Source organism: Balaenoptera musculus, chromosome 5 (assembly GCF_009873245.2).
Source record: "Balaenoptera musculus isolate JJ_BM4_2016_0621 chromosome 5, mBalMus1.pri.v3, whole genome shotgun sequence".
NCBI classification, from domain to species: Eukaryota; Metazoa; Chordata; class Mammalia; order Artiodactyla; family Balaenopteridae; genus Balaenoptera; species Balaenoptera musculus.
The window spans coordinates 35,839,064-35,866,620 of record NC_045789.1 but is presented as its reverse complement, the minus strand read 5'-3'; the positions used below and the strand labels follow the sequence as shown (position 1 = coordinate 35,866,620).

Genomic DNA, 27,557 nt, shown 5'->3' with positions numbered 1-27,557 from the left:
GGGGTTCTTTTGTTCTTCTTTCTCTAATTGCTTTAGGTGTAAGGTTAGGTTGCTTATTTGAGATTTTTCTTGTTTCTTGAGGTAGGATTACATTGCTATAAACTTCCCTGTTAGATTGCTTTTGCTGCATCCCATAGGGTTTGGGTCATCGTGTTTTCATTGTCATTTGCTTCTAGGTGTTTCTTGATTCCCTCTTTGATTTCTTCAGTGATCTCTTGGTTATTTAGTAGTGTATCGTTTAGCCTCCATGCATTTGTATTTTTTACAGTTTTTTTCCTGTTACTGATATCTGATCTCATAGCGTTGTGGTCAGAAAAGATACTTGATAAAATTTCAATTTTCTTAAATTTACCCAGGCTTGATTTGTGACCCAATATATGATCTATCCTGGAGTATGTTCCATAAGCACTTGAGAAGAAAATGTATTCTGTTGTTTGTGGATGGAATGTCCTATAAATATCAATTAAGTCCATCTTGTTAAATGTGTCATTTAAAGCTTGTGTTTCCTTATTTATTTTCATTTTTGATGATCTGTCCATTGGTGAAAGTGGGGTCTTAAAGTCCCCTACTATTACTGTGTTGCTGTCAATTTCCCCTTTTATGGCTGTTAGCATTTGCCTTATGTACTGAGGTGTTCTTATGTTGGGTGCATAAATATTTACAATTGTTTTGTCTTTTTCTTGGATTGATCCCTTGATCATTATGTAGTGCCTTTCTTTGTCTCTTGTAATAGGTTTATTTTAAAGTTTATTTTGTCTGATATGAGAATTGCTACTCCAGCTTTCTTTTGATTTCCATTTACATGGAATATCTTTTTCCATCCCCTCATTTTCAGTCTGTATGTGTCCCTAGGTTAGAAGTGGGTCTCTTTTAACAGCACATATAAGGGTCTTGTTTTGTATCCATTCTGCCAGTCTATGTCTTCTGGTTGGACTATTTAATCCATTTACATTTAAGGTAATTATTGATATGTATGTTCCTATTACCATTTTCTTAATTGTTTTGGGTTTGTTATTGTAGGTCTTTTCCTTCTGTTGTGTTTCCTGCCTGGAGAAGTTCCTTTAGCATTTGTTTTAAAATGGTTTGGTGGTGCTGATTTCTCTTAGCTTTTGCTTGTCTGAAAAGCTTTTAATTTCTCTATCGAATCTGAATGAAGTCCTTTCTCGGTAGAGTAATCTTGATTTTAGATTTTTCCCGTTCATCACTTTAAATATGTCCTGCCACTCCCTTCTGGCTCCCTGAGTTTCTGTTGAAAGATCAGCTGTTAACCTTATGGGGATTCCCTTGTATGTTATTTGTTGCTTTTCCCTTGCTGCTTTTAATATTTTTTCTCTGTATTTAATTTTTGATAGTTTGATTAATATGTGTCTTGGCGTGTTTCTCCTTGGATTTATACTCTATGGGACTCTCTGTGCTTCCTGGACTTGATTGACTATTTCCTTTCTCATATTAGGGATGTTTTCAACTATAATCTCTTCAAATATTTTCTCACTCCCATTCTTTTTCTCTTCTTCTTCTGGCTCCCCTATAATTCAAATGTTGGTGTGTTTAATGTTGTCCCAGAGGTCTCTGAGACTGTCCTCTATTCTTTTCATTCTTTTTTCTTTATTCTGCTCTGTGGAAGTTATTTCCACTATTTTATCTTCCAGTTCACTTATCCGTTTTTCTGCCTCAGTTATTCTGCTACTGATTCCTTCTAGAGAATTTTTAATTTCATTTATTTTGTTATTCATCATTGTTTGCTCTTTAGTTCTACGTCCGTGTTAAACGTTTCTTGTATTTTCTCCATTCTATTTCCAAGATTTTGGATCATTTTTACTTTCATTTCTCTGAATTCTTTTTCAGGTAGGCTGCCTATTTCCTCTTCATTTGTTTGGTGTGGTGGGTTTTTACTTTGCTCCTACATCTGCTGTGTATTTCTCTGTCTTCTTATTTTGCTTAACTTACTGTGTTTGGGGTCTCCTTTCCGCAAGCTGCAAGTTCATAGTTCCTGTTGTATTTGGTGTCTGCCCCCAGTGGGTAAGGTTGGTTCAGTGGGTTGTGTAGGCTTCCTGGTGGAGGCGACTGGTACCCATGTTCTGGTGGATGAGTCTGGATCTTGTCTTTCTGGTGGGCAGGACCATGGCCGGTGGTGTGTTTTGGGGTGTCTGTGACCTTATTATGATTTTAGGCAGCCTCTCTATTAATGGGTGCGGTTGTGTCCCTGTCTTACTAGTTGTTTGGCATGGTGTGTCCAGCACTGGAGCTTGCTGATCCTTGAGTGAAGCTGGGTCTTAGCGTTGAGACAGAGGTCTCTAGGAGACCTCTCACCAATTGATATTACATGGGGCTGGGAGGTCTTTGGTGGTCCAATGTCCTGAACTCAGCTCTCCCACCTCCGAGGCTCAGGCCTGACACCTGGCCAGAGCATGAAGACCCTGCCAGTCACACAGTTCGAAGAAAAGGGAGGAAAAAAAGTAATAAAATAAAATGAAATAAAGTTATTAAAACAAAAAATAAATGTTATTAAAATAAAAAAGTAATAAAAAAAGAAGAGAGCACCCAACAAATAAACAAATCCACCAATGATAACAAGCGTTAAAAATTACACTAAGATAAGCATAAAAATCAGAAACTAGTCAGTTGCATACAGCAAACCCCAACTCTACAATTCCTCCCAAAGTCCACCACCTCAATTTTGGGACGATTCGTTGTGTATTCAGGTATTCCACAGATGCAGGGTACATCAAGTTGATTGTGGAGATTTAATCTGCTGCTCCTGAGGCTGCATGAAGAAATTTCCCTTTCTCTTCTTTGTTCGCACAGCTACTGGGATTCAGCTTTGGATTTGGCCCTGCCTCTGCATGTAGGTCGCCCTCTGGCACCTGTTCTTAGCCCAGACAGGAGGGGGTTAAAGGAGAGGCTGATTAGGGGTCTCTGGCTACTCAGGCTGGTAGGAGGAAGGGGTATGGAATGCGGGGTGAGCCTGGGGCGGCAGAGGCCAGCATGATTTTGCAACAGCCTGAGGCATGTTGTGTGTTCTCCCAGGGAAGTTGTCCCTAGATTACGGGACCCTGGCACTGGTGGGCTGCACAGGCTACCAGGAGGGGAGGTGTGGATAGTGACCTGTGCTTGCACACAGGATTTTTGGTTGGCTGCAGCAGCAGCAGCCTTAGCGTTTCATGCCCTTTTCTGGTGTCTGTGCTGATAGCAGTGGCTTATGCCTGCCTCTGGAGGTCATTTAGGCAGTGGTCTGCCTTCTGTGGGCAGACAGGGAAGGAATCCCCTCTCTTGGCACACCCTGAAACAATGGTCTCTTGACTCTTAGGCACTTCCAAACTTTTTACCGGACTCCCTCCTTGTTAGCTGTGGCACACTAACCCCCTTGCTGTGTTCACTCAGCCAACCCCAGTCCTCTCCATGGGATCTGAACTCCGAAGCCAGAGCCTCAGTTCCCAGCCCCCACCCGCCCCAGTGGGTGAGCAGACAAGCCTCTCAAGCTGGTGAGTGCTGGTCGGCACCCATCCTCTGTGCAGAAATCTCTCTGCTTTGCCCTCCACACCCCTGTTGCTGCGCTCTCCTCTGTGGCTCCAAAGCTTCCCCCCGACCACACCCCCGTCTCCACCAGTGAAGGGGCTTCCTAGTGTGTGGAAACTTTTCCTCCTTCACAGCTCTCTCCCAGAGGTGCAGGTCCCATCCGTATTCTTTTGTCTCTGTTTTTTCTTTTTTCTTTTGCCCTCCCCACGTACATGGGGAGTTTCTTGCCTTTTGGGAGGTCTGAGGTCTTCTGCCAGCGTTCAGTAGGTGTTCTGTAGGAGTTGTTCCACATATAGATGTATTTCTGATGTATTTGTGGGGAGGAAGGTGATCTCCACGTCTTACTCCCCCACCATCTTGAAGGTCTCTCAGGCTTAATATTTTTACCTTCTTACATCAAATTCTCTCTTTGTATTCATAGCACTATTAATTTAATCAATAATCAGTGTTTACATAAAATGAGTATACAGGTGTTTACTTCAGAGCCAGGTCATACTGTATAATTATATTTCCTTCCTTCCCCTTCCCCTTATCCCCAGCATTAATGATTATCTTTGCTCACCTGATTTGCTATATCCATGTACTTAATTCTTTGTAAATATTCCATTAGCTCTGTCAGACATGCCCACTCATCTTTCTCCCCTGATATGCTTCTCATATCAAATATTCTGTGAAGTCTTCTGTTCCTTGGAGACCTCAGTCCTACTGCTTTCTGCTTTCCTGATCCAGCTGGACAGTGTGGCTCCCTAAGCCCGCTGCAAAGCTGGACTCCATGACTTGTGACTTTGGTTTACTCTTCTCCTACGTTGGGCCTATGACTTTCAGATCCCGTGTCTTTCTCTTACTTTTCTCTTCCAGTAGTTTTGTAGGAAAAGGTGCCAAGGAAGTAAATTCTCTGAGTTCTTGAACATCTGAAAATGCCTTTATTCTACTCTCACATGTGATTTATGCAATGGATAATATAGAAGCTGAACATTTCTTTTAGATTTTTAAAGGCATTGTTGTGTTATATTTTAAAACTCAGTTTTGATATTGAGAAATCTGATGCCATTCTAATTATGTGTTTGGTATATGATTCGTTTTTTCCATCCTCTGTGGAAATTCTCAGGTTATTTTCTTTATCTACAGTGTTTGGACATTTTGTCATTATGTACTTTGGTGTGGGTCTTTCCTTGTGCTGAGTACTTGGTATGCTCTTTTAATGAGGATAAATGTTTCTATTTTTGGTATTATTTCACTGATAATTATCTCCCTTTTGTTTATTGTTTTGTTTTATTTGTTTAGTTTGCCCTGTCTCTTTTTCCTGGATCCTATTCAGTCAAGAGTTAGACTGCCAGGATTGATCCTTTGTCAGTGATGTTTTATTCCCTACTTTCCATTTCTTGTTGTGTGTGGGTTTATTTTTGTTGTTTTATTTTTCTGGGAGATTTTCTTAATTATAGCCTTCTAAACTTTCTTTTTCACTATTTGGTTTGAAAATTTTTGAATAGTTTATATTTTTTATTTCTAAAAGCTCTTCCTTGATCTTTGAGCTTTTCCATAGCATCTTGTTCTTGTTTTTTTTTTTTTTTTTTAAACATCTTTATTGAAGTATAATTGCCTTACAATGGTGTGTTAGCTTCTGCTTTATAACAAAGTTAATCAGTTATACATATACAATATGTTCCCATATCTCTTCCCTCCTGCATCTCCCTCCCTCCCACCCTCCCCATCCCACCCCTCTAGGTGGTCACAAAGCACCGAGCTGATCTCCCTGTGCTATGCGGCTGCTTCCCACTAGCTTTCTATTTTACATTTGGTAGTGTATATATGTCCATGACACTCTCTCACCCTGTCACATCTCACCCCACCCCCTCCCCATATCCTCAAGTCCATTCTCTAGTAGGTCTGTGTCTTTATTCCCGTCTTGCCACTAGGTTCTTCATGGCCTTTTTTTTTTTTTTTCTTAGATTCCGTATATATGTGTTAGCATACTGTATTTGTTTTTCTCTTTCTGACTTACATCACTCTGTATGACAGACTCTAACTCCATCCACCTCATTACAAATACCTCCATTTCATTTCTTTTGATGGCTGAGTAATATTCCATTGTATATATGTGCCACATCTTCTTTATCCATTCATCTGTCGATGGACATTTAGGTTGCTTCCATGTCCTGGCTATTGTAAATAGAGCTGCAATGAACATTTTGGTACATGACTCTTTTTGAACTATGGTTTTCTCAGGGTATATGCCCAGGAGTGGGATTGCTGGGTCGTATGGTAGTTCTATTTGTAGTTTTTTAAGGCACCTCCATACTGTTCTCCATAGTGGCTGTATCAATTTACATTCCCACCAACAGTGCAAGAGAGTTCCCTTTCCTCCACACCCTCTCCAGCATTTATTGTTTCTAGATTTTTTGATGATGGCCATTCTGACCGGTGTGAGATGATATCTCATTGTAGTTTTGATTTCCATTTCTCTAATGATTAATGATGTTGAGCATTCTTTCATGTGTCTGTAGGCCATCTGTATATCTTCTTTGGAGAAATGTCTATTTAGGTCTTCTGCCCATTTTTGGATTGGGTTGTTCGTTTTTTTGTTATTGAGCTGCATGTGCTGCTTGTAAATCTTGGAGATTAATCCTTTGTAAGTTGCTTCATTTGCAAATATTTTCTCCCATTCTGATGGTTGTCTTTTGGTCTTGTTTATGGTTTCCTTTGCTGTGCAAAAGCTTTTAAGTTTCATTAGGTCCCATTTGTTTATTTGTGTTCTTATTTCCATTTCTCTGGGAGCTGGGTCAAAAAGAATCTGGCTGTGATGTATGTCATAGAGTGTTCTGCCTGTGTTTTCCTCTAAGAATTTGATAGTGTCTGGTCTTACACTTAGGTCTTTAATCCATTTTGAGTTTAGTTTTGTGCATGGTGTCAGGGAGTGTTCTAATTTCATACTTTTACATGTATCTGTCCAATTTTCCCAGCACCACTTATTGAAGAGGCTATCTTTTCTCCACTGTATATGCTTGGCTCCTTTATCAAAGATAAGGTGACCATATGTGCGTGGGTTTATCTCTGGGCTTTCTATCCTGTTCCATTGATCTATATTTCTGTTTTTGTGCCAGTACCAAACTGTCTTGATTACTGTAGCTTTGTCTACAGTAGTCTGAAGTCAGGGAGCCTGATTCCCCCAGCTCCATTTTTCGTTCTCAAGATTGCTTTGGCTATTCGGGGTCTTTTGTGTTTCCATACAAATTGGGAAACTTTTTGTTGTAGTTCTGTGAAAAATGCCAGTGGTAGTTTGATAGGGATTGCATTGAATCTGTAGATTGCTTTGGGTAGTAGAGTCATTTTCACAATGTTGATTCTTCCAATCCAGGAACATGGTGTATCTTTCCATCTATTTGTATCATCTTTAATTTCTTTCATCAGTGTCTTATAATTTTCTGCATACAGGTCTTTTGTCTCCTTAGGTAGGTTTATTCCTAGATATTTTATTCTTTTTGTTGCAATGGTAAACGGGAGTGTTTTCTTAATTTCACTTTCAGATTTTTCGTCATTAGTGTATAGAAATGCAAGAGATTTCTGTGCATTAATTTTGTATCCTGCTACTTTACCAAATTCATTGATTAGCTCTAGGAGTTTTCTGGTAGCATCTTTAGGATTCTCTATGTATAGTATCATGTCATCTGCAAACAGTGACAGCTTTACTTCTTCTTTTCCGATTTGGATTCCTTTTATTTCTTTGTCTTCTCTGATTGCTGTGGCTAACACTTCCAAAACTATGTTGAATAATAGTGGTGAGAGTGGGCAACCTTGTCTTGTTCCTGATCTTAGTGGAAATGGTTTCAGTTTTTCACCATTGAGGACAATGTTGGCTGTGGGTTTGTCATATATGGCCTTTATTATGTTGAGGAAAGTTCCGTCTATGCCTACTTTCTGCAGGGCTTTTATCATAAATGGGTGTTGAATTTTGTCGAAAGCTTTCTCTGCATCTATTGAGATGATCATATGGTTTTTCTCCTTCAATTTGTTAATATGGTGTATCACATTGATTGATTTGCGTATATTGAAGAATCCTTGCATTCCTGGGATAAACCCCACTTGATCATGGTGTATAATCCTTTTAATGTGCTGTTGGATTCTGTTTGCTAGTATTTTGTTGAGGATTTTTGCATCTATGTTCATCAGTGATATTGGCCTGTAGTTTTCTTTGTGACATCTTTGTCTGGTTTTGGTATCAGGGTGATGGTGGCCTCGTAGAATGAGTTTGGGAGTGTTCCTCCCTCTGCAATATTTTGGAAGAGTTTGAGAAGGATAGGTGTTAGCTCTTCTCTAAATGTTTGATAGAATTCACCTGTGAAGCCATCTGGTCCTGGGCTTTTGTTTGTTGGAAGGTTTTTAATCACAGTTTCAATTTCAGTGCTTGTGATTGGTCTGTTCATATTTTCTATTTCTTCCTGGTTCAGTCTCGGCAGTTTGTGCATTTCTTAGAATCTGTCCATTTCTTCCAGGTTGTCCATTTTATTGGCGTAGAGTTGCTTGTAGTAATCTCTCATGATCTTTTGTATTTCTGCAGTGTCAGTGGTTACTTCTCCTTTTCCATTTCTAATTCTATTGATCTGAGTCTTCTCCCTTTTTCTCTTGATGAGTCTGGCTAATGGTTTATCAATTTTGTTTATCTTCTCAAAGAACCAGCTTTTAGTTTTATTGATTTTTGCTATTGTTTCCTTCATTTCTTTTCCATTTATTTCTGACCTGATCTTTATGATTTCTTTCCTTCTTCTAGCTTTGGGGTTTTTTGTTCTTCTTTCTCTAATTGCTTTAGGTGCAAGGTTAGGTTGTTTATTCGAGATGTTTCCTGTTTCTTGAGGTAGGCTTGTATTGCTATAAACTTCCCTCTTAGCACTGCTTTTGCTGCGTCCCATAGGTTTTGGGTCGTCGTATCTCCATTGTCATTTGTTTCTAGCTATTTTTTGATTTCCCCTTTGATTTCTTCAGTGATCACTTCGTTATTAAGTAGTGTATTGTGTAGCCTCCATGTGTTTGTATTTTTTACAGGTCTTTTCCTGTAATTGATATCTAGTCTCATAGCGTTGTGGTCGGAAAAGATACTTGATACGATTTCAATTTTCTTAAATTTACCAAGGCTTGATTTGTGACCCAAGATATGATCTATCCTGGAGAATGTTCCATGCGCACTTGAGAAAAATGTGTATTCTGTTGTTTTTGGGTGGAATGTCCTATAAATATCAATTAAGTCCATCTTGTTTAATGTATCATTTAAAGCTTGTGTTTCCTTATTTATTTTCATTTTGGATGATCTGTCCATTGGTGAAAGTGGGGTGTTAAAGTCCCCTACTATGATTGTGTTGCTGTCGATTTCCCCTTTTATGGCTGTTAGTATTTGCCTTATGTATTGAGGTGCTCCTATGTTGGGTGCATAAATATTTACAATTGTTATACCTTCCTCTTGGATCGATCCCTTGATCATTATATAGTGTCCTTCTTTGTCTCTTGTAATATTCTTTGTTTTAAAGTCTTTTTTGTCTGATATGAGAATTGCTACTCCAGCTTTCTTTTGATTTCCATTTGCATGGAATATCTTTTTCCATCCCCTGACTTTCAGTCTGTATGTGTCTCTAGGTCTGAAGTGGGTCTCTTGTAGACAGCATATATATGGGTCTTGTTTTTGTATCCATTCAGCCAGTCTGTGTCTTTTGGTGGGAGCATTTAATCCATTTACATTCAAGGTAATTATTGATATGTATGTTCCTATTCCCATTTTCTTAAATGTTTTGGGTTTGTTATTGTAGGTGTTTTCCTTCTCTTGTGTTTCTTGCCTAGAGAAGTTCCTTTAGCATTTGTTGTAAAGCTGGTTTTGTGGTGCTGAACTCTCTCAGCTTTTGCTTGTCTGTAAAGGTTTTAATTTCTCCATCACATCTGAATGAGATCCTTGCTGGGTAGAGTAATCTTGGTTGTAGGTTTTTCTCCTTCATCACTTTAAATATATCCTGCCACTCCCTTCTGGCTTGCAGAGTTTCTGCTGAAAGATCAGCTGTTAACCTTATGGGGATTCCCTTGTGTGTTATTTGTTGTTTTTCCCTTGCTGCTTTTAATATGTTTTCTTTATATTTAATTTTTGACAGTTTGATTAATATGTGTCTTGGTGTGTTTCTCCTTGGGTTTATCCTGTATTGGACTCTCTGTGCTTCCTGGACTTGATTAACTATTTCCTTTCCCATATTAGGGAAGTTTTCAACTATAATCTCTTCAAATATTTTCTCAGTCCCTTTCTTTTTCTCTTCTTCTTCTGGGACCCCTATAATTCGAATGTTGGTGCGTTTAATGTTGTCCCAGAGGTCTCTGAGACTGTCCTCAGTTCTTTTCATTGTTTTTTCTTTATTCTGCTCTGCAGTAATTATTTCCACTATTTTATCTTCCAGGTCACTTACCCGTTCTTCTGCCTCAGTTATTCTGCTATTGATCCCTTCTAGAGTATTTTTAATTTCATTTATTGTGTTTTGCATCATTGCTTGGTTCCTCTTTAGTTCTTCTAGGTCCTTGTTAAATGTTTCTTGCATTTTGTCTATTCTATTTCCAAGATTTTAGATGATCTTTACTATCATTTTTCTGAATTCTTTTTGAGGTAGACCGCCTATTTCCTCTTCATTTGTTAGGTCTGGTGTGTTTTTATCTTGCTCCTTCAACTGCTGTGTGTTTTTCTGTCTTCTCATTTTGTTTATCTTACTGTGTTTGGGGCTTCCTTTTCACAGGCTGCAGGTTCGTAGTTCCTGTTGTTTTTGTATCTGTCCCTAGTGGCTAAGGTTGGTTCAGTGGGTTGTGTAGGCTTCCTGGCAGAGGGGACTAGTGCCTGTGTTCTGGTGGATGAGGCTGGATCTTGTCTTTCTGGTGGGCACATCCACGTCTGGTGGTGTGTTTTGGGGTGTCTGTGGTCTTATTGTGATTTTAGGCAGCCTCTCTGCTAATGAATGGGGCTGTGTTCCTGTCTTGCTAGTTGTTTGGCATAGGGTGTCCAGCACTGTAGCTTGCTGGTCGTTGAGTGAAGCTGGGTCTTGATGTTGAGATGGAGATCTCTGAGAGATTTTTGCTGTTTGGTATTATGTGGAGCTGGGAGGTCTCTTGTGGACCAGTGTCCTGAAGTTGGCTCTCCCACCTCAGAGGCACAGCCCTGATGCCTGGCTGGAGCACCAAGAGCCTTTCGTCCACACAGCTCAGAATATAAGGGAGAAAAAAAGAAAGAAAGAAAGAGGGTAAAATAAAATAAAATAAAGCTATTATAATAAAAAATAAGAAAAAAATTATTAAGAGTAAATGTATTCAGAAAAAATTTTTTTTTTAATTTTTAAAGATAGATTTATTAATTTTTTATAGTAAAAAATAAGAAAAAAAATTTTAAGAAAAAAATTTTTAATTTTTTAAAATAAAAAATATGAAAAAACTTATTAAAAATTTTTTTAATTTCTAAAAATAGAAAATATGGAAAAAATTATTAACAAAACATATATTAGGAAAAAAAATTTTTTAAGTTAAAAAAAAAAAAAAATGGACAGACCTAACCCTAGGACTAATGGTGACAGCAAAGCTATACAGACAAAATCTCACCCAGAAGCATACACATATACACTCACAAAAAAAAGGAAAAGGGGAAATTAATATATCCTGCTCCTAAAGTCCACCTTTTGAGTTTGGGATGATTCGTTGTCTATTCAGGTATTCAACAGATGCAGGCACATCAAGTTGTTTGTGGAGTTTTAATCCGCTGCTTCTGAGGCTGCTGGGAGAGATTTCCCTTTCTCTTCTTTGTTCCTACAGCTCCCAGCGTTCAGCTTTGGATTTGGACCCGCCTCTGCATGTACGTCACCTGAGGGCGTCCGTTCCCCACCCAGACAGAACGGGGTTAAAGGAGCAGCTGCTTCGGGGGCTCTGGCTCACTCAGGCCGGGGGAGGGAGCGGTACGGAGGAGGCGGGGCGAGCCTGCGGCGTCAAAGGCGTCGTGACGTTGCAGCAGCCTGAGGCACGCCGTGTGTTCTCCCGGGGAAGTTGCAGTGGCGAGCTGCACCGGCTCCCGGGAGGGGCGGTGTGGAGAGTGACCTGTGCTCGCACACAGGCTTCTTGGTGGCGGCAGCAGCAGCCTTAGCGTCTCCTACCAGTCTCTGGGGTCCGCGCTGATGGCCGCGGCTCGCGCCCGTCTCTGGGGTCCGCACTGTTAGCCGCGGCTCGCGCCCGCCTCTGGAGTTCGTCTAGGCGGCGCTCTGAATCCCCTCTCCTTGTGCGCTGTGAATCAAAGAGGCAAGAAAAAGTCTCTTGCCTCTTCGGCGGCTGCAGACCTCCTCTCCGGCTCCCCCCTGGCTCGCCGCGGCACGCCAACCCCTTCAGGCTGTGTTCACGCCGCCAACCCCAGTCCTCTCCCTGCGATCTGACCGAAGCCCACGCCTCAGCTCCCAGCCCCGCCCGCCCCGGCGGGTGAGCAGACAAGCCTCTCGGGCTGGTGAGCGCTGCTCGGCGCTGAGCCTCTGTGCGGGAATCTCTCCGTTTTTCCCTCTGCGCCCCTGTTGCTGTGGGATCCGCGCTGATAGCCGCGGCTCGCACCCGTCTCTGGATTTCGTTTAGGCAGCGCTCTGAATCCCCTCTCCTTGCACGCCGCGAAACAAAGAGGCAAGAAAAAGTCTCTTGCCTCTTCGGCAGCTACAGACTTTTTCCCGGACTCCCTCCCGGCTAGCACCAAAGCCCGAGCCTCAGCTCCCAGCCCCCGCCCGCCTCGGCGGGTGAGCAGACAAGCCTCTCGGGCTGGTGAGTGCTGGTTGGCGCCGAGCCTCTGTGCGGGAGTCTCTCCGCTTTGCCCTCCGCACTCCTGTGGCTGCGCTCTCCTCTGCGGCTCCGAAGCTTCCCCCCTCTGCCACCCGCAGTCTCTGCCCGCAAAGGGGCTTCCTAGTGCCTGGAAACCTTTCCTCCTTCACGGCTCCCTCCCACTGGCGCAGGTCCCATCCCTATTCTTTTGTCTCTGTTATTTCTTTTTTCTTTTACCCTACCCAAGTACGTGGGGATTTTCTTGCCTTTTGGGAGGTCTGACGTCTTCTGCCAGCGTTCAGTGGGTGTTCTGTAGGAGCAGTTCCACGTGTAGATGTATTTCTACTGTATCTGTGGGAAGGAAGGTGATCTCCGCGTCTTACTCTTCCGCCATCTTGCCCCTACTCTCCCTTGTTCTTGTTTTATGCATTATCTTTATTAATGTCTCCAAGGACATTAATTAGAATTGTTTTTACATTGTCTTTTGCTCTTTCAAGATCTCTGCATCCTTTGGGTTTATTTCTTCCCTTTGTCTATTTTACACTGTCTTTTTCATGTGGGAGACTTTCTGTAAGTAACCAACAATCCTTGGTCCTAGGTGAGGCAATAGCAAAGTCAGAATCTCTGGGTGGATCTCATTGACCAGCACACTTGGCTTTCAGATGAACCAGAGAAGAACCTGACTACTTTGCAGGAAGACATACAAATAATAGTATATAGAGAGAGGTTTTTTTTCCCTTTGGGAGGGGATTTCATTTCTTCAGGGACAGTCCCTCGATATTACTTACTCTTAGTAAGAACATCAGACATTGTTTTGCCTGGGAGTGAAGAGCAATGGGCAAGGGGACTTGATTGTTCCATATTTTGAGTTTAAAAGAATCTTTATTTTTAGCTTGATATCTCACCCTGCCCTTTGCCATGTTTTGAGCTTCTCCTTGGTTATATGAGGGCAAATCTTTTTCTCACTCATCCTTATCTCTTTACAAATGCAGAATGCATTTTAATCTATGGTTTCCTCTGGCCCACTTACCTGTAACCACTTCTCAATCTGCTTGCATTTTCCAGAAATTTGTTGAAATTTCTCCCCCAATCCACTCACTAATATCTTCTCACATTTTCTTTTTTAGCCTTATCAACATATACCTTATTTTAAATTCTTTTACCATCATTACAGCAGAATGTCTAGAGGAAGAGGAAATAAAACGTTTGTAGATATAACCAGAAGTCATAGCTCTTCCTTTCAGAGATGTTATGATTTTGGCTGATATTTTTGTTTCTCTTGGAATTTCAGTAGGAACACTTAATTCTGGGTATACATTTAATATATTGTTGAGAGAGAGTTTTGAAAAATCTTCTACCACCATCTTAAGTATTAAGGCAATCAGAAAAGATTCTGCCTGGTCAAAGCCTCATTTAAACTTTAACATGGTAAGAAGCAGCTTTCCATCAGTGGTAGAGTAGGAGAACTATGGGACTAGAATGGGACTGTTTTTATCTGGTCAGCTTCATTTATTGTCTCTGCTGATACACTAATCAGGGCAGCAGTTCTGGAACATGGAACCAGTTGGACCAGCTAAGAGTTTAACAAACTTAACATGGAACCAGCTAAGAGTTTTACAAAACCTGCCAAGGAGCCGTCACAGAAAACTGGAGGTCCCTTAGAAGTTATGTGTAGAATTTCAGTGGATCTACCTTCATAATTTTTCATTTGTTCTTCAAACTATTGACTTGTCCTTTTGTTTTGAAACAGAATCATATTTCTCTCTATATCAAAGAATCTTGCTTTTTTAACCTGACATAGGCATTACATGGAACCCCTGAAGTTGTAATACTGTGAAAATAAGAGTGGTTATGGCTATAGTGGAAGAATCAACAGAGCCATAACTTTGATGTCTTGGCTGAGACTTTAGTATGACATTGGGGAGGGGCAGGCAGCAGGGACAGAGAACATGATGAGTTGATTATTTTTAGTAAAATTTTTCCACGTGTACCTGACTTATGTTCATGCTAACAAAATAAACTTTCTACATGGAATTATTCCTATGCTCTAGAAATGTGAAATTTAAATAGTTGTTCTACTGATGTCCCAACTTCAATAGTGTAGAACGCAGCCTGTGTTCTTCGTGAACAATAGATAAGCAGTGATCATTTGCTACTAAGTGGAATTTAAACCATCAAAAAGTTGATGCTTATTTTACATCATTTTAAACATTTAAGGTTGGGAGATAAAGAACACTTATCAGGTAAGCTAACAATGGAAAATAAAGTAGAAGTGTGTCAACTTCCAAGTCTCAGTTTCTTAAAAGATATTATCACCAATTGGCTAAGACTAATTCCACTTCTGAAATGAAGAACATCTTCCGATTGACAGCTTACTTTATTACTCAGCTACCCTCCTGGAACTCATAGGGTTTAGAGGGGAGTGAAAAGCTAATGATTATACATTAGGGTGTGATATATACACAGTAAGAGAGGCATATTGAAAAGTATCATATAGTAGAGCACAAGCTTTCCAGTCAACCAGGATCTGGGCTTGAATCCTGGCTCTGTCATCTGATACATTTATAAACTTGAGCAAATCTTGAGAAACCAGCACTCAAAATGTATTAAAGAAACTCAAATAAGGCGGGACATCTACCCTCAAGGAACTTATAGGAGAGGCAGACAAATCATTAAGAAGAAAGGGTGATGATTGCTATGGTGGCAGAATGTACAGGGTGCTATGGGGTAGAGAAAGGGGCATCTAAATCAGATGAGAGGCCAGTGAAATCTTACAGAGATGTGAGCTTTGAAAGACAAAGATGGTGTAGGGACCGGAATTCCAGGCAGAATCTGTGTCATAGAAGGTCATGTGTATGTGCGCAAGGCTTGTATTACTTCTTGTAGACATGGAAAGCTAAGGAAAGGTTTTAAATAGGGGAGTCAGGTTTTCAAACCAGGATTTTCGATAGAGCAATTGAGGAGTTGCAATGTGGGGGGTGAAGAGGAGCAAGTGAGACTTGCAGTAGGCAGATTGATGAGCAACAAGTACTCCAGTTGAGAAAAGATATAATGAATACACAGAATGCCAGGCAAAGATGATGAGGGGATGAGGCTACAATGACCAACTTGTCCTAGTTTGCCTAGGACTGTCCTGATTTAAAAAAACTGAAAGTCCCATGCCCCGGGAAACCTTTCAGTTCCTGCAAAGCAAGATGGTTGATCAGCCCATCTGAGGCTCTGAAGGTAGGAGTGAAATGGATGGGGACACTGATCCAAGTCATATTCAGATGGTAAAATCTATAAGACTCATAACTAGTTGGATGTTGTCAGGGTGGTGACAGAAAGGGAGAAGTTGAAGACACTAATCAGGTTTCTAAGTTGGTTGCTGGAGTAGTGAGTTGTACCATCATCTGAGAGAGATTGAATCACTGAGTGTAAATTCTTTCAAATCATGGACTTTTACCTCTACTTTATAGTCCTAGTCAATAGTGCCTCTTTTGCACATGTATTATTCATGGCAGTCCCCTCTCTTAATTCCACAATTTTGATTGATTTGCAATTTAGATCTGAAAAAATAATAATACAAAGCAATCTTTTAGTGGCTCTATCTTTTGTTAGTGCAGTAACATGGAAATATGTAGCAGTACCCAGGCCATGTGTCCAGGCTGGAGGCAATCTCCTTATCTAAAAAACAGGTGCTGCTGTTTGTACTTTTTAGGTTGTTCTTAGTAGAAAGGACTGAATTTTACAGTCGGTCGCCTAGAGAGAGTTCATCTGTTTTAAATATTTCACGATCCCTAGTCTTTGGATTTGATTCCCTAAATGTGTCAAAAACAAATACATTTCAGGCTACCATTCTTATGAAATAAATTTTAAATGATGCCATTTAGAAAAGTCAGGGGAGACATAAAAGTAGCTAGTCAGCTCATTTTTAAATTTTAAACTGGATATTTCATATTTATGTTGCTTTCTTATTCTCTGAATGATGGATAACATTCCTTGATTCTTTTCCAAACCAGCTTGATTGTACAAGCCACAGATAAAGGGATACCGAGGCTTTCTAGTACAACTGTGATCAAGATACAAGTGACTGATACCAATGACAATGCCCCGGCTTTTCTCCCCTCTGAAGCAGTGGAAGTTGCAGAAAGTAAGTGTGGTAATTTGAAATATCAAACTTGTATAATATCATCTACCATTTTTTCAGCTGGGTGCTATGTGAAATATAAGTACTAATCCTCAACAACCACATAACATAAATACTTTTTATCTTCATTTTACAGAATAGAAAATGGAGGGCCAAAAGTTAAATATCAAACGTCAAAGAAGTTAAAAGTTAAAGTTGGGATTTGCATTCAAACCAGCAGGAGGCTGGTTTCCCAAGGTCAAACCACCATTCCACACAGCTTCTTTTTGTGTATGGACATTGCTTAAAAGTGAAATCTCTATGAAGAGCATCTTTTGTTGACTGTGTTGCTCACCCTAAAGCTCCCCTGAGAGGAAGTGATGTTCTTAGACTAATAACTCTGTTAGTCTTTGTGTTGCTGAACTCAGGTCTGGCTGCTCACCACTCGAAAGCCAAACTCAAGAGGCAAGTGTTGGTAGAAAGGAAAGGCTGCTTTATTTCAGGAGGCCAGTAATTGGGAGGGGAAAACATACTTGTGTCCAAAGGCCAATTCCCCACTGCTGATCAGGGGGCAAGAGCTTCTAAAGGGGAGTTTCATGGGTGTATAGCCAGAGGGAGGGGACTACGTGCAGAACAGCACAGTCAGCTCTGAGGATCATGTTGAAATTGGTCATGTGGTGGTCTGATCAGCATCATCTTGATTGCTTTAAGCCCAGTTAATCTTCAGTTCCAGGGTCGGTTTGTTCCCATTTCTTTGAGGCTGATTCTCAGAATTGTGGCAGCTTATGTCATGGCTACAGCCTGGCCATCATGTAGTTAACTTCTTCCATCTGGTAGAGGTTTCAGTATCTACAAAACAGCTTAAAGAATATGGCCCAGAATATTATCTATAGCCCTTGAGTAGGAGCTAAAGGTCCTTGACCATGCTTAATGACTGAACTATTATGATTTTGTCCTGTTTGACTACTTTTCCTTTGTTTCTGTATTTCCTCACTTCTCTGATTAAATTTATTCGTTTATTTTTCTTTCATTTTTTGGTCATGCCACGTGGCTTGAAGGATCTTAGTTTCCCTACCAGGAATTGAACCCGGGCCCTCAGCAGTGAAAGCATGGAGTCCTAACCACTGGACCACCAGGGAATTCCCTAAATCTATTCTTTGACTAAAGTTTTTCTACAGACAAAAGAAAGAGGGAGGACATGGGGAGGAAATCTGTCCCAGGAAAGCCCCATAGGGTTCTGCTCAGTTTTATTTGCAGTACACTAATGACAAGTAATAAGTGAAGGGAGTTGGATGTTCTTCACACAGAGTTATCATTTTCCTCTAGTGTAAACTAAACTTCAACATTTGCAGAAAAATGTTACCACATTAATGGTAGAGATTGAAAATAAAAAGTTTTACATTATATTCTGATTAGTCTTAATTGTTTGGGTCTCTGGGTTATATGAAGACTCCGTAGTCTGTGACCTCAAAGTTGTTTGTGGTCAATGGCTGTACTGGTAAAACCCAACCCAACTTTTTATAGTTGAAGTTGCAAATAGTGGCCCTTCACTATCCTCTCTTCTTTCACTCTTAATATCCAACTTCTTCCTAAAACGTTCCTAACATTTTGTTATGTTCACTTTCCAAACAAATTATAAACATCACTGCTCACAGAGGGCTATATTCCAGAAATTTTTATATATAAGGATACCTACAAATATTTTTAAAAATCTAAAACACTCTACCAATAAAAAATTGTCTAGTTTCGCCTCTCACCGATTGGATATATTTTTCCCAGCTTTTACTGAAGGTAAGAGTACATGCACTGGAATCAAAATGCAGCAATGTGCCCAGGATAAATACATCACAAGAACAAGCTGTATAAATCAAAACATACCGAAAGGGGTCAAGTGTGGTTGGTGCATGTCAAGAATGTTCAAATTTGAAACATGAAAATTATGAGTCTCCCACACAGTGGAACTATTCTGAATGCCTTGGCATCTTCTTTCCACCTGCACCATACCTGTCAGCTCCAAAACAAAGTCCCTGTCTTGGCAGTTTAGGCTAGAGAACATATATGACATGTAAGACATTTACCATGTCATCTATTTGTGATTTTTTTTGGTGAATAATATTAAATATCTGTTTTCATCACTAGTATGATATATGCTTTCTATAGTCTTGATAATTTTGAGAGTCAGATTTTAAGAGAAGGAAGCAGTGTGTGCCACTCAAAAGAAATAATTTTATAAAAATGAATACAAGGAACTAAGTATCTATTTCTAACTTCAGTATCCAAATATTTTCATTTAAATCTTGCCTACTTTTTGGAAATTTATGTTTTGTATTAATGTTTTGAGTAATAACCTTCTTCCCACCCACATCCCCATTAATATATGGTTTTGATATAGATACTATATAGTACAAATAAGTGGCTTAGAATGTTTCTTGGTGTTGGAATTGTGTTATAAATATATGATGAAAAGTGTAATATAAAAATTGAATATACCCTACTTCCTCAATTCCATACTCAGTGGTAAATTTTCACTTTTATTGGGCTCATAAATTCTTCAGAGTTTTTGTTCAGTTCATAATGAGCCTTGTATGAGAAATCATGCCAATAAATAGCAAATCATGTTGGACTTAAAATCAAAATGCTTGGATTGAACTGTTAAAGAAAAATATTTCAAAGGATGAATTTTAATGGAGACTGACAGTGGTCATGACTATTTCAGATTCTTTGCCTGGTGTAATTGTGACTCAGATATCAGTTCATGATGTGGATTTGAATCCAGCTTTCATCTTCAGTTTCGTCAAAGAGAGTAATCCTGGAACTAAGTTCGCTATTGATCGGAACACTGGGGTAGTGGTGCTAGTGAAAACACTGGACTTTGAAGAAGCTACTGAATATGAGCTGCATATCCAAATTTCAGATTTGGTACACCACACGGAGGGGACACTCATCGTCCATGTGCTGGACGTCAATGATAACCCACCAGTATTTTCTCAAGATTCTTACCAGGTAGAAAACTTAAAGAGATGTTGAAACTGTAGCCAAAACTTGAAAGAATAGGGAATAATGTTGACACTAATTTAGACAAACAGACAGTATTCACTGTTTTTACTGCCTAAGTTGTTGCTGAGAGTTTTATATTTAACATTATGGAGGATAGAAGTACGTATGGAATTGAATATCACATTCAATTCAATTTCTTAGGTATGTATCACAAAACATCATATGAAACTATGTCACCATTTTTCTAGTTTTTAGGGATTGGGATCCAGTTGTTCATAATAATTGGAACTTGCCTAATATTTGCAAAGCCACAAATAAGACAATAAGGTAGTTTGGATTATCTGCATTTAATTTGAGAAAACCTTTTCTTTCCTAGGCATATATTTTTGAATATATTGATTAACATTTTGCAGAAACAAATCATGAACAAAACTGTACAGTGTAAACTGTAGATTTTAGAGCATAGTGTATGTTTATAGGAGTAAGGACAATGATAGCATTCACCTAAGTACTTGGATATGGGCTCCAGGACTCTTGAATGTAACAAATGCAAGGTTTACCTGTAAACACAGGAGAGAAGCTAACCTAAGTAATGATCTTCTGTGAAGGCTTGTTAAATAATACAATGTCCATAATTATAAAATGTACAGTATAATAATACATTAGTAAATGTGTTAGCTGTCCTCTACCACACAGAAATAATTTTTAGAAGGAAAATTTTTCATAATAAAAATCAAAACTGAATGAAAAATTTTAAAAGTTTTTGTTTTTCTGAATTCTGGAACTACTAATACAATCTTCTTAATATGTCCACTCTATAAATTAATCTGCCTAAAAAAGTCAGGTTTTCTGTCCTTTCTATAAGCAAAATGAATAAAAGGGCCTCGGGTTCTGACCCTGTTCATGAAAATAGCTACAACCTTTAAGCACAGTGCCCATCTCCCTCTTTTTCCCTCAGGTTACCATTTCCGAATCAGTGCCTATGGGGCACATAGTGCTGACCGTGGTGGCCACAGATGTGGAAAGCAATGAGAACATTTCTTACAGGATCCTTTCTTCTTCTAAGGCATTTTCAATTGATCCTACAAATGGTGAGTTATTTATAGTGGCTTTAGCATTCATAGGTTTGAGTTACAGGGTGGAAACCTGAAATAATCCTTTCCAAATGTGCATAAAATAGCCCCCCACCTCCATCCCCACATGCTGGTATCAAAGACACCACCTTCTTACTTCTCTTCACGTCAAATGTTGTGGTAGCAGATCCTGGTGCTATTTCTCTTCTCCAACATCTCAGTGGCTGGAAAGCGAAAGGAACTGATTAAATGCTGGCAAATGCACAGAAGTTCAGAGACCTCAGTATAGTAAATACCAGTTCATGCAGCCAACCAAGCACAGTTGAGGTAATTAGCCCAGGCCTCAACAAAAATCAAAATGAGGTCAAAGGGGTTCATTTAGAACTGAAGACTTCATGTTACCAGAGTTTAGAAGCTTTTTTTCCAAGCCAAGTACAAGAAGTTCAGTAACAGCATCATATATTCAAAAATGACCAAAAAAACAAAAACAAAAAGGAAAATTATTTGAGCATCTCTACTAAGTGAAAACCATTGAGGCAGTTCTGGTTTCTTTGATGCCTCCCAAGGCTCTTCATTTTGTTATCAGAGATCAAGACATTTGTGGTTGTGAAATGCATTCAGGCAAGTGATTTCAGGTTAGAAAAGTTAAGCATTGTACAGAGAAAATTTAACAGCAAGTAGACATTAAAAGCTAGATTTGATAAAGATGAATAATTAGCAAAGTGCTGTCCCTAGCAGAGCACATGCTATGAAAGAACATGGCTGGGACACATTACACTGTGTGTTCCCCGTCTCCACCCACCACTGCGTTGTTTCACAAGTGAGAGCTGACTTAAAAGTCAAACTATGGATGATCGATGTTAATTAGGTCTACTCTGCTGATCACTTTGCAGTTACACAAATATCGAATCCTTATGTTGTACACCGGAAACTAATATAATGTTATATGTCAATTATATTCTCAATTTTAAAAAGTTAACCTCAGGATTACCTGAAGGGAGAATTTAGTCACAAAATACCAGTATGAGGCCCTCAGAGTATGGTAACAGGGAGAAGTAGGTAATGTTGCCACACAGCCTGTAGATGAATGGCTACTGTGTGGACTTGAACATGTCAGGAATTTGGCTTTCGTCTCTCTCTCTGTCTCTCTCTCTCTGCCACAACAACTTGCAGTGTGAGGTAGTCCCCCTGAGCACTCAATCCTGGCAACACTTTTGCTTGATATGCATTATCAACAAACTTTACATTGATTAGAATGTTTTTAAAATCTTGAATATTATCAGGTCAACTGAGTTCATGGTGGGACCCAAACTGAAATGTGGCATTTAAAGGATACCATTTTGTATTCTTTCTTTGTGACCATACTTAAAACACATTTTCCTTAGAAAAATATAGTTATATACATACTTATAAAAATTATATATTTCTATATTTAAGATGATAAAATGTATTACACATATTTCATCAATAGGGGAAAAATCCACTTGCTGAATTAAACAAGAGCTTTAGGAAAAGCATCTCTAGAATTAAGCAATAGTTGTAAGTCTGCATTGTCATATTTACTACTTTCATTTGACTTGCATGAGTGCCATCTAGCATTTCCAGAATAAATATCTTTATGCCAGAATGTCTCTATACATGTGTCTATGCGTGGTAGAATGGGGTATAAATTATTCAAATAAGAATATATTTTCTTTAAAAAGTAATAATGGAGGGCTTCCCTGGTGGCGCAGTGGTTGAGAATCTGCCTGCCAATGCAGGGGACACGGGTTCAAGCCTGGTCTGGGAAGATCCCACATGCCGCGGAGCAACTAGGCCCGTGCGCCACAACTACTGAGCATGCGCGTCTGGAGCCTGTGCTCCGCAACGAAAGGCCGCGATACTGAGAGGCCCGCGCACCGCGATGAAGAGTGGCCCCCGCTTGCCGCAATTAGAGAAAGCCCTCACTTAGAAACGAAGACCCAACACAGTCAAAAATAAATAAATAAATAAAAATTTAAAAAAAAAAAAAAAAAGTAATAATGGAACAATTTACTATACAAAAATAAATTTTTTTAAAAATTGTGGCAAAGTCATCTTCAAGCAGCACACATTTTTAATAGCGTGAATGCCATGAATATTATTTCTGAATCTTAAGTGTTACAAAAGTATAAATGTAATAATCTAAATTTTCTATTTGGAGTTACCTTTGGTTGTAACTAACAGATATCGTTACATATTAGTAAATATTTGCTGACTAAGATGATCATGAAAATTTTACTTCACAACATTGAAAGGCTATGTCTTGTTTTTCAGGCACAGTATATACTATCAATCCTGTCTTACTTCTGGATAGAAAATCAACAATTCGATTTCTTGTTGAAGCCAGTGATGGTGGAATTCCTGACCTGAAGGCTGTTACCTTAGTGGAGATAGAAATACAAGATGTGAACAATTATGCCCCTGAGTTTGCAATAGAATATTATAATCTTAGCTTGAGTGAAGACACTCCAATTGGAAGCACACTTGTCACCTTTTCAACTGTTGACCATGACTGGACCCATGAAAACACTCATGTTGAATATTCCATCATCAGTGGTAATTCACAGAACAATTTCCATGTGGAAACTAGTTTCATTCATTCAGAATATACTTACAAGCAAGTTGGGTACCTGGTGTTGATTCACTATCTGGACAGAGAAGCAACCTCCAGTCATAAGCTTGTCCTTCTGGCATCTGACCATGGCTGCCCTCCACTGAGTTCCTCAGCCACTGTGTCAATAGTAGTACTCGATGTGGATGATAACCCACCTGCATTCAGCAGTCTGGAATATCATGCCCACATCAAGGAAGGTACCCCTCAAGGGAGTCCCATCACTGTGGTCTCAGCAAGTGACTGTGATGTGGCTTCACATGCAGAAATCGTCTACCACCTAATCTCTGGAAATGAGAAGGGGCATTTTCACTTAGAAGAAAAAACTGGAGTTCTTTATTTGATTAAACCTTTGGATTATGAAGAAATGATAAAATTTACTTTAACTGTCCAAGCTTCAGATGAAGAAAAGAAACATTTTTCTTTTGCAGTTGTGTTTGTCAATGTCCTGGATGATAATGACCATGCACCTCAGTTTATGTTCCCAAACTTGAACTGTGCTGTTCCTGAAAATCTTCCTGTTTTCTCCACCATATGTTCTGTAAATGCTTTGGATTTTGACGCAGGTCCTTATGGAGACTTGACCTATTCTATAGTTTCACCCTGTTCTCTCACTCATGAGATGCTGTATGATCATGACCTCTTCCTCATTGACCCCTTATCAGGGGATATTCGTGCTCAGCAAGTCCTTGACTATGAACATGACAAAAAATACTGCCTCACAGTTCAGGCCAAAGACAAGGGTGACTCAACAGCCTCCTTAATGGTTTGGGTGGATATTGAAGGGAGAGATGAGTTTGAACCCATTTTCACTCAGGATCAATATTTTTTCAACCTCCCAGAAAAGAGTAATGTAAGACAGTTGATTGGCAGAGTGGAAGCATCAGATGCAGATGCTGGTATTGATGGAGTTATTCTTTACTCTCTCGAAACTCCATCTCCCTTCTTTTCAGTAAATAAAACAAATGGAAATATTTATTTAAGTAGAGCCCTTCCCCTAATAAAAAGTCAAGTCAGCAAAGAAGACACCATCGAAATGAAAATAATTGCTCGTAGCCCCAAACCGGATTCCAAGTTTACATCTTGTACTGTTTTTGTGAATGTGTCTTTTTCCTCGGAAGGAAAACACTCCACAGAATCAGCTAGCAGCTTTTTGATCAGTCTCACTGTCTCCTTTTTAGTGTTTTTGTTACTTGTCTTCATTCTAATTGTACTGATTTTAAGACATAAACAAAAAGATGCAATAAACAATTATGAAGAAAAGAAAACATCATCATCCTTAGATATCAGTGTGAGACCGACCAGGGATGCCAGCACGCTGAAACCCTTCCAAAAAACTAATGAGAGTGATAATGAAGTAGTGCCCGTGGACTCCATGCCTGAATGGTTGAGTTTAACAAGAATTATGGAGAAGGACATTGCACATCTGTACAGGCACTCAAACTCCAGTCGTCACTATTCTGTGGAAGGAGAAACTGCAGAAGATAAGGAAATCCAGAGGATAAATGAGCACCCTTACAGAAAGGACTCTGACTCAGCTCTGAGTGATTGGGAGTCCAGGGTGCCAGACTCCGGCATTCCAACAGAATCAGACCAGCTCTCTTGTTTGTCTGGGGAAACTGATGTGGTGGTCACTGCTGAAACAGCAGAAACCAGCCATACATTTGAGGAAGAAGATCAAGGAGAGGGCTGTGGCACTACCTATGTTCAAAATAACGTCTTACTCCAGCCTCTAAAGAAGAGAGAGGTAAAAGTGGGCATCCTGGTTGATGTCAGAAAAGAGGCCGTCTTTATTTCAGGTGATCAAGAAGCAAGATGCGCAGCTCTTTCAACCCAGAGAAACTCTGATCATGATGTAAGAGGCAACTATCACTGGGATTATCTCCTCAGTTGGGAACCCAAGTTCCAACCTCTTGCATCAGTATTTAATGATATTGCAAAACTAAAGGATGAGCACTTACATATGCCTGGCATTCCAAAGGAGAAGAAGTCTTTTGTTTTTCCACCACCTTTGATAACAGCAGTAGCCCAGCCCGGGATTAAAGCAGTTCCACCAAGAATGCCAGCCATAACCCCGGGGCAGGGACTTCGTAAATACCCACACTCCCCCATTCGCTATCATCAAAGTTCTCTGCCGGAAGCCATGACGCCCAGTTTTTCTCCATCCCTTTCTCTGCTGACCACACAGACCCCTGCCATAACCCCGCTGCTGTCAGATGGAGAATTATTAGGAACACATCTGAGTGGTACGTGCCATGAACCTAAAGCAGCAGATGAAGCTCAAATATAAAACAATTGTGATGTCAAGCACCTGCTCTCCATTGGTCATGAATGATTGGACAAAACATTCCTAAGTGAGCTCCTTGAGATTGGGTTCATTTATCTATGAGTGAGGGATATAATTTAGTCTAGGTTTTTAGAATCCTCTCATTTAAGTTTAGAGAATTTGTTTCAGTCTTAATGAGAAGTTACCCTGTCTTTTAACCTTTATGTTTTGCTCTCAGGTCTCAAGTTTGTATACATTAAGTAGTGTATATTCTGTCACACCTGGTCTTCTGTATGGTTAGATTTCCAAAGGACACAGTGAACTTGGCTGACTGCCAAAATGTTTATATGAAAATAAAGTATACTGTATTCTGGTCACTTTACTGCTGATTATTCTGCTATTTATAAAACAAATTAGTAAAGACTGAATAAAAGATGAGTGTAGGACAGAAAGTAGCAGAGAGGGGAAATTTGGAAGGATAAACAAGTTGTAAAGTGAAACAGTTTTCTGCAGATCTGATATACTTGGAGATGCATTCCCCCATTTTCCCCATAAGCCACACTTGGGGAGTTTAGCCATAATTTGAATTTACTATGGTGTCTTTTGGAAATCTAATGAGAAATTAAGAATGAAATTTATCATACCTCTGTGCCAAATAAGAAAATTATTCTTGACTAAATAAAACAGAAATGCGTGTTCTTAATGGAGAGCCAGTATTGATAAAAGCAATAATGTGTGGTTGTCTGCCATCGAAGACATATTTCCTTGGCCTTCTTTACAAATAAAATGATTTTTTTTCAATGCTCTGTCTTGTAACATGGTACGGGTACAGACACTAAACTCTGAAGATTAATTTGTGTATATTTCTTCATTTTATTTTCTTCTACATTTAGTAACTTTTGGTGAGAAATAATTTATCCACTCAATGTCAGTTTAGAAATTTTCACTCAGATAAAATTATGTTATTTGCTAATAATAAATTTCATAGAGTAATGTAGCAATACATTTTTTATGAAGATTTTTTTATATAAATACTCCTACTATAAAAGTTAAGAATGGATGTCAGAAGTCTTTCTACCATTTGTTTATACTCATATTTAGCTTCAACTGTCATTAGGCGGAACAGTTTGGCAACATGGTTAAAATAATTCTGTTTTGTACAACTACTGTTTCAGAAATATAGTGGTATTGTGTGGTGTCCATATATATATGTATATATAACATGCTATCTCCTTCTGTTTGGTGAGCCTGAGAATCTGTCAGAGATTCTTATCCCCTCCAAGAAAGCAGAGCACATCCTGATGAGGCTGGTCCAAAACTCATCCATGGTAGGCAACGTGGCCAGGCTTTGGAGTAAGAGTTTAGGATTCTAATGTCAAGTCTAGAGGGCATCTGGTGTGGTTTTCTTAGTAGTTAGTGTGGGATTCAGCTATAGGAATATTTCCTTTATGTTTTCTTTCAGTAGTCCTCATCTGTAAATTTATGTGGGATGACTAATGTCTCTTTACTGAAAAACATTGTAGGATGCCATGTTTGATATCTAGTTTTGTAGATAAATAATTCTAAGAGTTCCTATGCTGATTTTATCAAGTATATATTACAAATTGTATGAAACATGAAGGTTTTTGGAGAAGTCTGGAATCATAGGGAAAGTGATTTAGTCATGGAACGCTTAAATATTAAAGGATGAATGCTTGTTTCTCTTTTTCTTCATGGCATCTGGAGAAGAAGATTTCATGGTTTTTCTAAAAAAAAATAATAATTATTACAGTGTTCCAATGTTTATTCTCTCCTTGATTTCCTTCGAAAGATTCCTTTGAGCATACGAAGAAATGCTCTACTGATTTTCTTTTCTAATTATACATGGAAGTTTTGTTTTGCAACAGAATTATTTCTAGGAAGCAAGAACATTCTGTTGTTTTTAATTAAACGGGTTCTTCCTTACTTATGCTTAAAAAGCTGTCTATCTAACTCTTCCGTAAGTTATTTGCCAGTGATTTTATTCCTCATTCTGGACATGATTCTGCATTTTTTTCTAGACATTTAATAAAAACAGAAGACATGAAGAATTCAGAGCTATTCCTTCCCAACATCTAGTGGATTTTTAATTGATGACTTTATTAATACAGTATCCAAAGCCACACCACCGCCAAACGACTATTACAGTAGGGTTGAGAG

The 27,557-nt window shown here is 39.2% G+C and overlaps 1 protein-coding gene across 1 annotated transcript in view; it reads left to right on the top strand.

Annotated features, from left to right (window-relative positions):
* The window catches only part of DCHS2 (dachsous cadherin-related 2), a 314,696-nt gene extending 289,246 nt beyond the window's left edge, over nucleotides 1–25,450 (top strand). Inside the window, exons 17-20 of the mRNA XM_036852069.1 lie at nucleotides 16,305–16,435; nucleotides 19,128–19,414; nucleotides 20,367–20,499; nucleotides 22,777–25,450. Of these exons, the coding sequence (XP_036707964.1) occupies nucleotides 16,305–16,435; nucleotides 19,128–19,414; nucleotides 20,367–20,499; nucleotides 22,777–25,403 (3,178 nt within the window). The 3' untranslated portion in view covers nucleotides 25,404–25,450. The remainder of the gene's footprint in view (nucleotides 1–16,304; nucleotides 16,436–19,127; nucleotides 19,415–20,366; nucleotides 20,500–22,776) is intronic.
* Nucleotides 25,451–27,557: the final 2,107 nt, after the last annotated feature.